The 12,491-nt window shown below is 34.5% G+C and overlaps 2 protein-coding genes across 2 annotated transcripts; one reads left to right on the forward strand and one right to left on the reverse strand.

Annotated features, from left to right (window-relative positions):
• Positions 1 to 521: 521 nt before the first annotated feature.
• Positions 522 to 12,491, reverse strand: LOC115448801 (replication factor C subunit 1). The gene is made up of 18 exons (XM_030176361.2): positions 12,290 to 12,491; positions 10,990 to 11,088; positions 10,123 to 10,774; positions 9,748 to 9,857; positions 9,419 to 9,547; positions 8,836 to 9,286; positions 8,614 to 8,737; positions 8,414 to 8,541; positions 8,188 to 8,334; positions 4,124 to 4,207; positions 3,428 to 3,576; positions 2,907 to 3,101; positions 2,633 to 2,784; positions 2,282 to 2,390; positions 1,879 to 2,024; positions 1,541 to 1,754; positions 1,170 to 1,337; positions 522 to 1,022 (listed from the first exon to the last, which is right to left on the reverse strand). The coding sequence occupies exons 1-18, from the start codon at positions 12,296 to 12,298 to the stop codon at positions 906 to 908; spliced, it is 3,183 nt and encodes a 1,060-aa protein (XP_030032221.2). The 5' UTR covers positions 12,299 to 12,491; the 3' UTR covers positions 522 to 905.
• Positions 6,082 to 7,787, forward strand: LOC115448802. The gene is made up of 2 exons (XM_030176363.2): positions 6,082 to 6,498; positions 6,605 to 7,787. The coding sequence occupies exons 1-2, from the start codon at positions 6,366 to 6,368 to the stop codon at positions 7,288 to 7,290; spliced, it is 819 nt and encodes a 272-aa protein (XP_030032223.1). The 5' UTR covers positions 6,082 to 6,365; the 3' UTR covers positions 7,291 to 7,787.

Consider the following 12,491-nt stretch of genomic DNA (forward strand, 5'->3'; position numbering starts at 1 on the left):
TTGTTATTGGTATGAAAGAAAATACTAACTTGTTCCAAACGATTTTTTCAAACAATAATACACATCTGTTTATGCAACAGTAAGATTAATAACTTCCCAGTTGATTTATATGTGCTGAAATAGCATGAAGTAAGGTGTCAGGACTATTCATATTATTCACTTACTTTTGGCAAGACCATGTAACTATAAACTATAAGAATTAATTATATTTTATATAGAATGGTATTTCCAATTATTATAACCAATACAAGATTTTACTTACAGATGAAAAATTTGAAGACACAGTATGTAAAACAACAATGTGTAAAAAAAATATTTTATTAAAGCTAAATCGTATCAAAAATTGTTTTGTACATTTTATAACTATCCAATTTGATGAATTAAAAAAAAAATAAAACAAGATGTGGTAATGAAAGGTAAGGTAAAATGAATAATGTCACTGATCTGCTAATATTACATAGTTTTTATGAAGGACTTTACCACCCACTCACAATGTCTTTTTTCTGTTATTAAAATATAAATTTTAACATTCAATAAGTCTAGTTCAAAATAGATATATTAAGTGTGGTGTTGGACAAATAAGTCTTCATAACATAAAAATTGTTAACATATTATATTCACTTACAAAAAATCACACTCAGATGATTCTGAACGACAAATTTTTGAAAAGTTTGTGACACATTGTGGAAATGAGGGTCTGAAGATCCAGTTGTATCTACAAATAATATAATAGTTTGTTGTACGATATCCATTTGATGATAAGTATCATGCAGTTCAAATACAATGTTAAGAGATTTCACAATCACAAAGAGATGTCACAATTTTATTATTAATCAATTGGCTGTAAACTACATCCTGGATACAATCCTCTTTCTTATGCTTTCCTTTTACAAATTTCTCATTACTTATTTCTTTTTGGCTTTATTTGAAGCTTTGCCTTTACTTGAACTTGGTTTCTCTTTACTGGCACCTGGTTTTTCTTTACTGGAACTTGGCTTTTCAGTTTCTTTCGTTTTCTTTTTCTAAACAACATAAAAGGTAGATTAAATATCAGATTTTGAGTGAAGTTAAAATAACACAATTAAAAAGTAATTATAAAAGTAGGCTGCCCATATTTTTTTTAGGACATTTTACATAATTACCATATGAAAAAGTATTTCTTGCATTACCTTTATCAAAGCATCATTTTCGGGGTCGCTGTCTTCGGGCTGGTCGGAGAGCTCCTCGTCGTCCATCGCCTCTTGGTCGTCCCGCGCGGAGCCTCGCTTTATGGTTCCAGGCGCGTACGGCAGCGCGCTGGACGTCTTATTGTATGTACGCGTCATAGCCGCTTTTACCTATGGCATTATAAGATATGCATATTTAGTATGTTATTTCCCATAATTTGTGGTTTAAATTCATTGAACGCTTTATGTGTTTAAAACGTCAATAAGAGAAATAGGCCTTTTTCCACATCACTCACAACATTTTACACCAATTATGCGTGTACTACATTAACGAACATCTATTTATCACGTTGATTTGTGCCTAAGACCTTTACCTTTGAATCAATCAGTATGGTGGGATTCCTCTGCCCTGGCCAGACCGACAATTCCACCAGGGAGTCCAGGTCTTCCCTCAACAGGTGATAGGATTCTAGCACCTCTAACGATTTAGCAATACCGTCCGACTTGTCCTTGATCAACGGGTTGACTATCGCGTCGCGTAAGTGGGTACAATAGTCCAAGAATATTGACGATTTTGAACCTGACGTGCTGAAATTTGGAATTTCTTATATCACTAGACATGAAGGTAACTGCGTAAATTTATATCTATTAACATTGTACAGTAAAAGATCACAAATTTTAATTTAGTCCCCAAATTCTATCAAAAAATTACCTGAGTCGCGTATGCGCGTGTATCTCCTGACACAGCCGGTGCAGTTTGCCGGCGCGCGAGTTCTTTCCGAGCCAGCCCGGGAACAGTATTTGTCCGGCCACGTGGCCCGCCAGTTCATGCCCCGGAATCACAGAACTGTACATAGCCTGATAGACGAGGATAAAGTGTTATTTTTATCATACTAGCTTTCACTTGCAGCTTTGCCCGCACGAAATTTTCCCGAAATAAATCTCTAAATGGACCCTTATTTTTCGGAAGTTTGTCCTGAATTCGAAGTGTTTTTTGCGGAAACCCTTAATTTTGGATAAAAAGCAATTTTGGAAAAACGAATAAGAGTTAAAAGGGCTCATCAGCCGCTGTGCCATGGAAGAATGTAAAAAAAAAAATAATATAACCTGTTTACCTGTGTGGGCAGTAGACTCCAAGCCTGTGCGCTGCGTATCCTCTTATCGACCAGGTCGCCTAAACTGATGCTGTCCGCTGCCTTACTTATCCGCTGCAACACTTCATGTCTACAATACAGCATAAATACATAAAATAATGAAGCAATGTTTGCATTATTTGTCTTATGTTGTGATACAGAGACCGTACACATTCTTCTTGTTTTTGTGAATTGAAAAAGTAATTTTTCAAGTTCTGTAGCCATTTCATACGTACGTTTTAGTTCCACACCCGGTACGGAAGCAAATTTATGATAAAGAGTGTATTTGTGAGAGAGACAGACAGAGAGTATATCAAGGTGTGGTTGACTTACTTGGGGCAGTGTGGCGCGACCTGCAGATAATTCTCCTGCACGAACAGTGGCGCCAGGCTGTAATCGTAGAAGAAAAGATCGCTTTTGTCGTGGATGCTCATCGACTTGTGGTCTTCAGCCGAGAACACTCTCCGAACCGCCTCCCACGGGCCCTAGACAATTTGTTTTTAAAAGATAAGAAAAGTATATTGGTTTTCTAGATAATATAAACATTTTCTTTGTACTTTTAAAAGCCTATAGGACTGTATTCCTTTGCCTTTAAAAAAATACGTACCAATTTAATATCTTTCTTCACAGTTTTGGTATCTTTTCTCAAGCGGTCAGTGTCGGCTAAGTCGGGATCCACAGCCCACATAGACAGCAAGTTAAGGGTCTGTCGTACGTCCTGGTTGGCGGCCACTATTAACTGCGACAGTACGTCTGGGGCGACCTTCAGACCCTCTTTGAAACATATCGACATCATCGCTGACTGAAAGTAAATCATTCGATATAATAATTGTGACTATGATTTTTTAATTTTTGGATATGTTTTAGAAACTCTATTCCCTAATAATGGTCAAACATCTTGAATACTGATTACAATTTACATTTCCTCAATTGTACTTAAAGGTTAGTGCAAAATAGTTGCAAGAGTATAACACTAATTATAATTGGGCATTATAATACACAATCGAATATCTGATATTAACAAGCGTATATAATGGTTCAGTGTTCCAAAAGCTACTGTTAATTAACAATTGTTAACCGTCAATTAAGAAGCATCTTTATTCACTTGTTGTATAAAAAAAGTCTTACTTTAATCTGGTCAACCCGTGGCCTGTTGAACCTCAGATCGTAACAGTAGTTGACGAGCGAGCGCATTTTCTGACTGTTCCTGTCGTTGCACATGCAAATGATTGGCACTGACGTCATCTTTATAAGATTTATCAACTCTTGGAGACCACCTGAAGGAACATTATATTAATGACTAGCGACCCGGCCTAGTTCACTCCGGTGGCAGGGCATTTGACATTTTTTTGTTGTAGTGTCTGTTTCAGCCTGCTACATCGCTCGGCTGCATCCATGTGAAGCCGCTTGAAGTAATATTGTTGTGCAACTTTTCATTTAACTTCAACTCTTTAATATTAATTAAATTGCATGATGTGTAGGGCAATCGTCATTTATGTAAAATATAATTATCAGAACGATTTCCAGACCGCATTTATGCATATTATTAGTACCCATAGGTTATGTCTGGTCCTCTTTCGAAAAATTTCACCCTTCGCCACCGATACGGTTCAAAAATATTTTTTTTATTAGGAAAAATACAGGTATATAAATAAAATAGAGTAAGTTAAGATTCAATAGGTAAGTAATGATTATTCTATTATAATATTGTGAGTAGCTATGCTATTACGGACATTGGATAGAAGGTACCTGTGACTTAACTTCAGATGATTAACTTGCTCGTACTCATTTGCAAATCCTACGTCTAAGCTAAGCTATATTTACCTCTGTCCTCATTGCCAGCCATCCCGTCCACTTCGTCCATGACGAGGACATGTTTCTTGGTCACTGCTTGTTTACCAACATCACCTGCGACAAAGAAACCTATTGAATGTTGACTATAGAATTCATTTTGCTCTGCTTCTATTTATATCGCAGCGCAAAAAGAAAAGCTATCAATATATCAATACACAAGTACTAGAGTCGGAAGTTGGGTGCAGTACAAGCCTTAGGGAACTTTTTTTTGGTCCACGCATTATTTCGGTAAACTTATTTTATGCATCAACCTCGAGATCGAGACTGGGCGATCGAACGATTAGTCAGTAAGGTTATAGTTATGGGATATTTTTGAACAATTTATCCTACAGAACGATTTCATTAAAGCAGCCTGATCGTTATACTTATAGCTAGAACAACGAGGGCTTATAAATAAAACGCTATCCATTACTTTAAATTCTGAAGAAATAGAAGCCACTACATTGGCTTGTCAACGTCGTCGCTTGTAGATATTTTACCGCAACTTCCATACCCATCATCAGAGTTATTTGTAGGCCGTAGTGCATTTACATTTTACGTTTTTATTTTACACACATGCTAGTGGTAGGATATATTTTATATCGGCCCGGATTGCGACCACCGTAGTACATAAGGCGTTAAAACCCCGATAGCCAGCAGCAAGCCTGTGTATATGCGGTTTGAACAGGCCAGCATAATTATGTCGACTGCCGAGAGGTAATCATTTCCTGTCAGTCGACATTCTATTGGACCCGACCCCACTTACCATTAGGTGCAGTTGGGACACTTTCGTATTGCGTGTAAACTCTTCAATAGTTGCGGTGGGTAACACGATTGCTTCACCCGTCATTGTTACGTTAAAAATATAAACAAAGCAATAGTAATAGCGTAGTATTGTCACGTATTGGCTACTCTGTCCTTATCCCCGCCATCGGAACTCTTCTAGGCTAGGATAAGTATCACGTACTATGTGTAATGATTTATGATAATTTTAACGACACCGAGCTTTGAATTTCTGTAAGACTTTGAAAACTTCTGAATTATCGAACCCAATATTTTGTGTTAATTTTTACCATTCCATAAATTCTGACAGGTATTTTATTTGGTTATTTAATTCAATAATACGATTGCGACAAACCAATTATACTTACTAACATAAGTAGTATTAATTTGTCCACTTAGCAAGCGGTCGTGTTCGTTACCGCTTATCCTACGTTTGTACATATTGTTGCCAACACAGCACGCGGCGGGCCGCGGGCCGTGCGCGCGGCAGGACGGGCGGACGGCGACGGGGCGGAGCGGGGCGCGGCGCGCCGGGAGCGCCCCGATTCGACTACCGATTAGGGTTGCTCACTAGTACATTTTCACATATAATCATTTTTCTTTTATGGAATAAATTGATTTTAGCACTATGTCGCGGAATATAAAATGTAATTACATACTTTAAAAAATAATTTGTTTATTAATGATAATATTTATCTATGTACTTTTATACAAAAATTAAAAATAACTGGTTTCAGAAATTCATATAAGATAAAATAAATGAATATTGGCGAATCCGATACGAATATGTTAAAGAAAATTCCGAAAAGTATATTAAATCTTACCTAAGCAAATTATTTTTAAATTAACGACTAATTTTGAATTGATAACGTTAAGGTTTATTCAAATGACATACTTACACATATTTGTGACTGTAACTTTTATTACGTGGTCGACAGTTATAAAGTAGGTGTTTTGTTATCTTATTAATATGCAGTTACAATTAACAAAATAATTGTACGGAGTATGTTTTTTTGTTGCAAATATTGCTAAATAAACTATACCTAAATTCTGTACGATACAACATAAAAATATGAAACAAAATAATAAGATTATAACATTTTGTTCAATTGAGCGGATGTGACACCCCTAGCAAAGCACCAAAGAGCCGTCATGCAGCCGTCGCGCCGCGCCAGACGGGTCACGAGGCGCACCGCCGCCGCTCCGCTCAACGGAAATAAACTTATCACGTGTTTTAAACCTTTATATTGTTATATAGACAAACCAAATAGCATTCCTTTAGCGCATAAATGCGGCTGTGTATATTTTCAATGTTTTTTTGGACTTGGCTGCTATCAACGTCGTAGGAAACCAAGGTTAGGGCATCGTAAGTGGATTGTTGGTGTTCAATGTAACAGTTGATAAGAAAGCCGCAGTCACGTCACGCTCGGCGCGACGGGACCTGTCCAACATGGACATGGAACGCCTCATAGAATGCGTAAAGCGACACACGTTCCTCTACGACGTGTATCACAAAGAGTACAAAAACTTTAACCTCAAAACAACTATCTGGGAGTTGATAGGAAGGGAGCTAAATCAAAGTGGTACGTACTTATCACATACTGATATAACCGAGTTATTTTTAAGATAAGTAGTATAACAATTTACAGCACTCCGATTCCCGTTCTGGAATTATATTTTTTTTTCCAGGTGAAGCCGTTAAATCCAAATGGAAATCAATACGAGACGGATACACAAAGTATAAAAAACAAATGAGTAAATCAGGATCCAACAAGAAAAACATTAGTTATCTATGGAGTTCCCAATTAAGCTTCTTGGATAATTTTAAGCCCCCTAACACTTACTTGTTGCCTGAACCTACGGCGTCCCCTTCCTCGTCCTACATCCAACCAACTAGAGAATTTGAATTATCGCAAGACTTTATGCCACTATCATCTAATTTATCCCCACTATTAACACAATTAGAAACGCCAACACCAGAAATAGTAAATATAGCTTCATCATCTAGATCAACTTGTCTGAATGAAGAAGCACCGTTGCGAAAGAGAAAGAGGAAAGTGGACCACGCGAACAAAGTTCCCAAACATTTAAATAAAAAGAAACGGAAGGTGGACGGTATTGACCACCTGTTCCTCAGTTATGCTGACACGTTTAAAAAATTTCCCCCGCGGGAACAAGCTTTACTAAAACTAGAACTAGCCAAACTTTTTTCTAATACGGAGTTGAAACTGTTACAACACAATTCTGATGAATCCCAGGCATCGTCGCCTGCGCATTCAAACAGTAGTTCAGTTGATAACACAACACTGCAAGAAATCATTGAAAATACCAAACAGCCCACGGAATATTTCACTGAGATAAAAAAAGAAGAATGAAATTCTTAAATTATACGTTTTAAAATATATGGTATTGTATTATCGTGGATCAAAATAAATTGTTACGTATATTATTGTATACTTGTAGTTATTGGAACATTATAAGATTTGCATACTATAAAATATTTTTGTTAAAGACTCCCGAGGACTGGGGAACTACAGGTTCATAACCGTATTGATGGATAAGAGGTTAAGCGTGTGAATAATTGTTAATTTAGTATTATCATCGATTGATTACAGTCTGACTGTGACGATAAATCTATTCACAAGCAATATTTCTGTATTCCCTCGGTAATGTGCAACTATTCTAAGTACTTTTGTGTAACGACCAAGTTGTGTGACGATGTCTGTACCTAGGTATATAAGTGTCAATTATATTTTTTGATTTTAATAAAAATGTTAATAACAATGGATTCTGTTTTTCTGTTTACAGAAATCCGTTTATAAAATGTACTTTAGAATAGTTTAAACTTATCTCAAATAAACAAATGAGTTATTTTATTTGCTTCATTCTCAGAATTGGGTTTAAGATTGAGGTTGGGATCGTTTATGGAAAACGGCTGTTAATCTAAAACGGGGTTACCAATACAGATGAAACTATCATTAAAACAATGTCTCAATGTAGTACAGACATCACTATTACCGTTTATTATGCCTAAAATCAATATATATATCTTCGGATCAATGGCAAAATAAAGTTAGATCACACTCACAAATTCCTTATTATAATTATTTCATTTTGGGAATCTATTTGCAGAAATCAATCAAGACCATTTAATAAATTCGGTCGTTGGATGCATACAATAAAAAGATCCAAAATGGGAAATAATATAAAAGGAAGTTATAGTGTCATTCAAATCAGCCATATATATTGACGCCATTAATTTAATACCTTACCTTTAGCGTAAGCCGATAGCGATTTGGTGGTTAACATTTCCCCAATCTGTTCCTTGATTAGAGTTTTGTTTCTGGTATCTGACGCGTTGTACTCCACCATGTCGAAGCCTAACTCTTTGCACACTAGCGATACTGTCGTTGTTTTACCTAGCAAAGAAAGCTTATTAGCTGCTGTCGTATTCTAAGTCGTTATATTTTGGCCACCAGTTATTCATAAAGATCTCACCAACTCCAGGAGGCCCAGAAAGTAAGGCTGCTTTGTAGTAGCCTCCATCGTAATTCTTTGCCCACGGGCTTGGCTTCGGCAATTTAGCTTTCCTATTTACGTACCATTTAGTCAGCCAGTTTGTTAATCTGCAACCAAATTTGTAATTTCACTAATTTCAATTTCTAAAACATAAAGCTCAGCAAAGACAAATTACATACTTTTTAACATTGCTTGCGTCGCCATGTTGGCCAATTATTTGTTTGACATTCTGTGGTTTGTATTTTTCTACCCACATAGATGCAGGCACTATATGGATTGGCTTTTGATCTTCTCTTTTAACGTCTAGGAAAAATATATAATAATTAAATGGTTAAGATTTTATTCAATATTTTTTTTTTTGGATGTCTAACTAAAAATTTTAGAAAAACAATTTTGCTAACCTGATATGACAGTTGTATTTTTATTACTTGATTCTGAATCTTGTTTTTCTGTTTTTATACTTTTTTTGTCAATTTTCATGTCTTTTTTAATTTCGCCTGAATTTATTGATTTATTAGAGTTTTTGGCATTAACTTTAACGTTTTCACTTGATTTTTCTTCTTTGACCGTAGTTACGTTTGTATGTTTTTCCTTCGGGGATTTTTCCTTTTTGATATCAATTATACTTTTATCAACGCTTTTGTCTTTAGGACTCTTTTTGCTTTTATTTGAATGATTTTTATTATTAGTGTCGTCGTTTGTATCATTTTTAGCAGATGTTTTATTCTTAGAGTTCTTAGAGTCTGCAATCATTTGCAAAAAATCATCCTCACTAATTATTTTGATTCCTAATTCCAGGGCTTTCGACATTTTTGCTGGTCCTGCATCTTCGCCCGCCAAAACATGGGTCACCTAATAAATAAAATTCATATTTAATTGAACTATAACAACGATTAATTTGATAAGTCAGCATCATAGTATATAATAGGTCACAGAATTGAAAATGTATGGCACATTGTGTTCTCAGAAAATTTTCTTTATTACCTTCTTACTAATTGCGTTTTTAACGCAACCACTATATTTGTTTATTGCTTCCACAATTTCCTCTCTTTCGAAAGAATCTAACACTCCAGTCAGTAAAAATGCACAATTTTTCAAACAATCTGGTGAACCCTAGAAATAAATAAAATATGAATGCAAAAAGAATAAATAAATAAATAATTAGCAAACATACACAAAGCGATTTAGATGGGGCATAATATATTAAGTTTTTATTAATTAGGATTTGCTCTTTTTCAAAAAAACTGGATACATCCACAGTCCACACAAGAAAATTTACTTGACTGTGTTCATGGGTCAGTTTTAATTCATACCTCTGGCATTTCCTTTGCTCCCAAATGCTTAGGGCCAGATCTGTGCAAATACTTCTGGTATAAGGCAGCGGAATGCATCTTTCTTTCATGTCGTTCTTCATCCGTTAGAACTACAAGAAAATAATGTTGTATATTGAAAGAAAGTGAAAAAGATTACTATTGAATCAATTATAATTTCAGTAGTAAATCAGAAACTTGGTACATTTTTGTACTTTGAAAATACTTTACTGAAGCGAAATTACTATATTACATTAGTATTCTAAGATAGATTCTTAGATCTAAAGAACAAAAATACTTTGAAATATTACAAATAACTACTTTCATTTTAAAGTATAATAATTTAAAAACACATGACAAATAACTGTATAGTCTAACCTGATTCATTTAAGCTTGTATTGACTTTCTTTTTTTTATGTTTAGAAGAGGACTCATCTTCAAATGTTGAAACATCTGCATCATCATTGTCTTCACTTAGTTGTTTAACTTTAGTTTTATTGTCACACACACTTACATCCATTTTCTTTCTTTTTATGTTATCTTCTTCATTATGAACCTCTATTTCAGCAAATTCAGAAAATTTCCTCTTGCTGTTCAACTTTGATTCTTCTTTCTTATTTGCATAATTTTGTTTTGCTGAGGTAACTACAGCTTTAGCAGGGGATTTTGCTTTTTGTTTGTTTTTGGGTGTTTTTAAAGTGGTGGTGTCTTTGTGATTAGATTCTGAATTACCACCATCAAATTGTTTTATTTCTGGTTTATCTCCTACAGCAACACTATCAATTTCTAGAAGACTCTTTTCAAATTCATCATCTGAGTGTATACCGGTCTCAGTCTGCTTTTTGCTTTTCTTAACTAAAGGTTCAGTTCTTTTTATAGGGGCATTGCCAAAAAGATCAACAACTTTCACCTCTTTAAGATCTGGTTTAGATTTGTTTCGCGGTGACTTATTTGACACTAAAGATGTCTTCTTAGTATTTGTTTCATCATCTGAATCATGAATAACTCTTTTTTTTCTAGGTTCTTTTTTCTGCAAGAAAATTTATAGTTTAAATCAATTATTATATGAACTTGAGTCATTAGTTTAAATTCCATGACCAACTTTGGACAATGTGAAAAATATTGTAGAGAATATTAACCTATTACTTCATATTCTATCCAGTACCCAATATATTTACTAAACTACAACTATGTAAACATGTGATCTGAACCATAATTTTAAATTAAAATTGTTGTAGAGCTAACCTTGTTTTTGATTTGCACATCAGGTGACTCGGGAATAATATCATCATCCTCATCTTTAGGTTTTTGCGATTTTTTAGGTAAGAAGAATGACCTTATATCCTGTAATTTAGAATTAATTTTACCTTAACTGATCTTTGTAAATCCTAATGACATACAATATAAACACTGTAATATCATTCTTGCCATATTTCTATAATCTTGTATCAAGGTATAATATATATTTACAAGTGTATGATCCTTACACTTGTAAATTCAAATTGATTATGACACCAGCTGGTGTTATAGTCAGTATGAATTTGTACACTAATAACCCAATATATTCTTATTCCCTTTATTTTCAAAGTTAGTAACAATGCATATAATACAATTTTAAGAAATCATCCTCCAATGATGACCAAAAGACCAAAGCTCGGGGTCACCAGTGGTTCGGGGTTCAAAGTGAGGAGTCTCTTTAATTATGTAATGCCCAAACCATGCTGCATTCAACAATACTGCTTTCAACATCTGGCCTTGAACTCAATGCCCTATTAAAGCTTCTGGAGGTGTTGGTAGAATGTCTTGTAACATTAACCCATAGACAGAAATGAAAATCAGGACACTAATTGTAGACTTCATAGCCCACATGTCAGTAACCCTGTGTGCGAAGCTTAAATATTAAGGCATTTTTTCTTTTTTGGCCGATACACTGTTATCATCATGAGAAATGGTGATGTCAACAAGTAGTTCTCGGTACAACTATTGGTCTACTATTAGAATATCAGGCTTATTGGTGACAATAGTCCTCTCTGTGATTATAAATTGATAACAGTACAGCATTGCATGCTTATTTGTGCTTTATTTGAGTGCACAGAGCAAATTTGTCATTGTTCACAAAAGCACTCATAGTTTATCAGTATTTCATGTATTCATAAAAAGGCTTGTATATGAAGTGTGATAACACTTGTTAAGTCTGATTAAAATTTTGGAGGTAAAATAAACAAAACATCAAATTGAAATAGGTTTTATTATAGTAGAAATATTCTTTATTTGTGGATACCTAAACTTAGTTTTAATATAAATTATTTAAAATTAAAAGATAATACCACGTTCTTATTAAAATAAACCGATTTCCGTAAGTACTACTGTCATACAGTCGGTGCTTAAATTCATCAGTAGTACCTACACATGGTTTCTTAAACATAGAAATTAATTGCGCACAAAAGACTTAAATTTAATCATAACTCTATCATTTATCTACAAAACAATAGCCCGGATGACACAATATTACCTATTAATATTTTAAGATAGCATCATTACTTACCCGAGACATGATCTTGTATACTCTAAATAAGGACTTAAATAAATCCCACCTTACATGATTTGTTTCAAATTCGTAAATGAACTTGCGTGCTTTTCGCGGAAAAATTAAATTATTAACCGCCTATTCAACAAAACAATCAAATTATACGATCTCGTTTATCTAGTATGAGGAATGTCAAATACAAGCAGTCAAATATTAAACC

The sequence above is a fragment of the Manduca sexta genome, chromosome 28 (assembly GCF_014839805.1).
Source record: "Manduca sexta isolate Smith_Timp_Sample1 chromosome 28, JHU_Msex_v1.0, whole genome shotgun sequence".
Classification (NCBI taxonomy): Eukaryota; Metazoa; Arthropoda; class Insecta; order Lepidoptera; family Sphingidae; genus Manduca; species Manduca sexta.

Excerpts from the sequence above, each read along its gene's own strand:
- LOC115448802 (XM_030176363.2), top strand. The coding sequence starts at position 6,366 with ATGGACATGGAACGCCTCATAGAATGCGTAAAGCGACACACGTTCCTC. Across the intron at positions 6,499-6,604 it reads AAGGGAGCTAAATCAAAGTG|GTGAAGCCGTTAAATCCAAA; the intron begins GTACGTACTTAT and ends TTTTTTTTCCAG.
- LOC115448801 (XM_030176361.2), bottom strand. Across the intron at positions 8,335-8,413 it reads TTCTGGGCCTCCTGGAGTTG|GTAAAACAACGACAGTATCG; the intron begins GTGAGATCTTTA and ends TTTCTTTGCTAG. Across the intron at positions 1,755-1,878 it reads CACGCGCATACGCGACTCAG|CACGTCAGGTTCAAAATCGT; the intron begins GTAATTTTTTGA and ends TCCAAATTTCAG.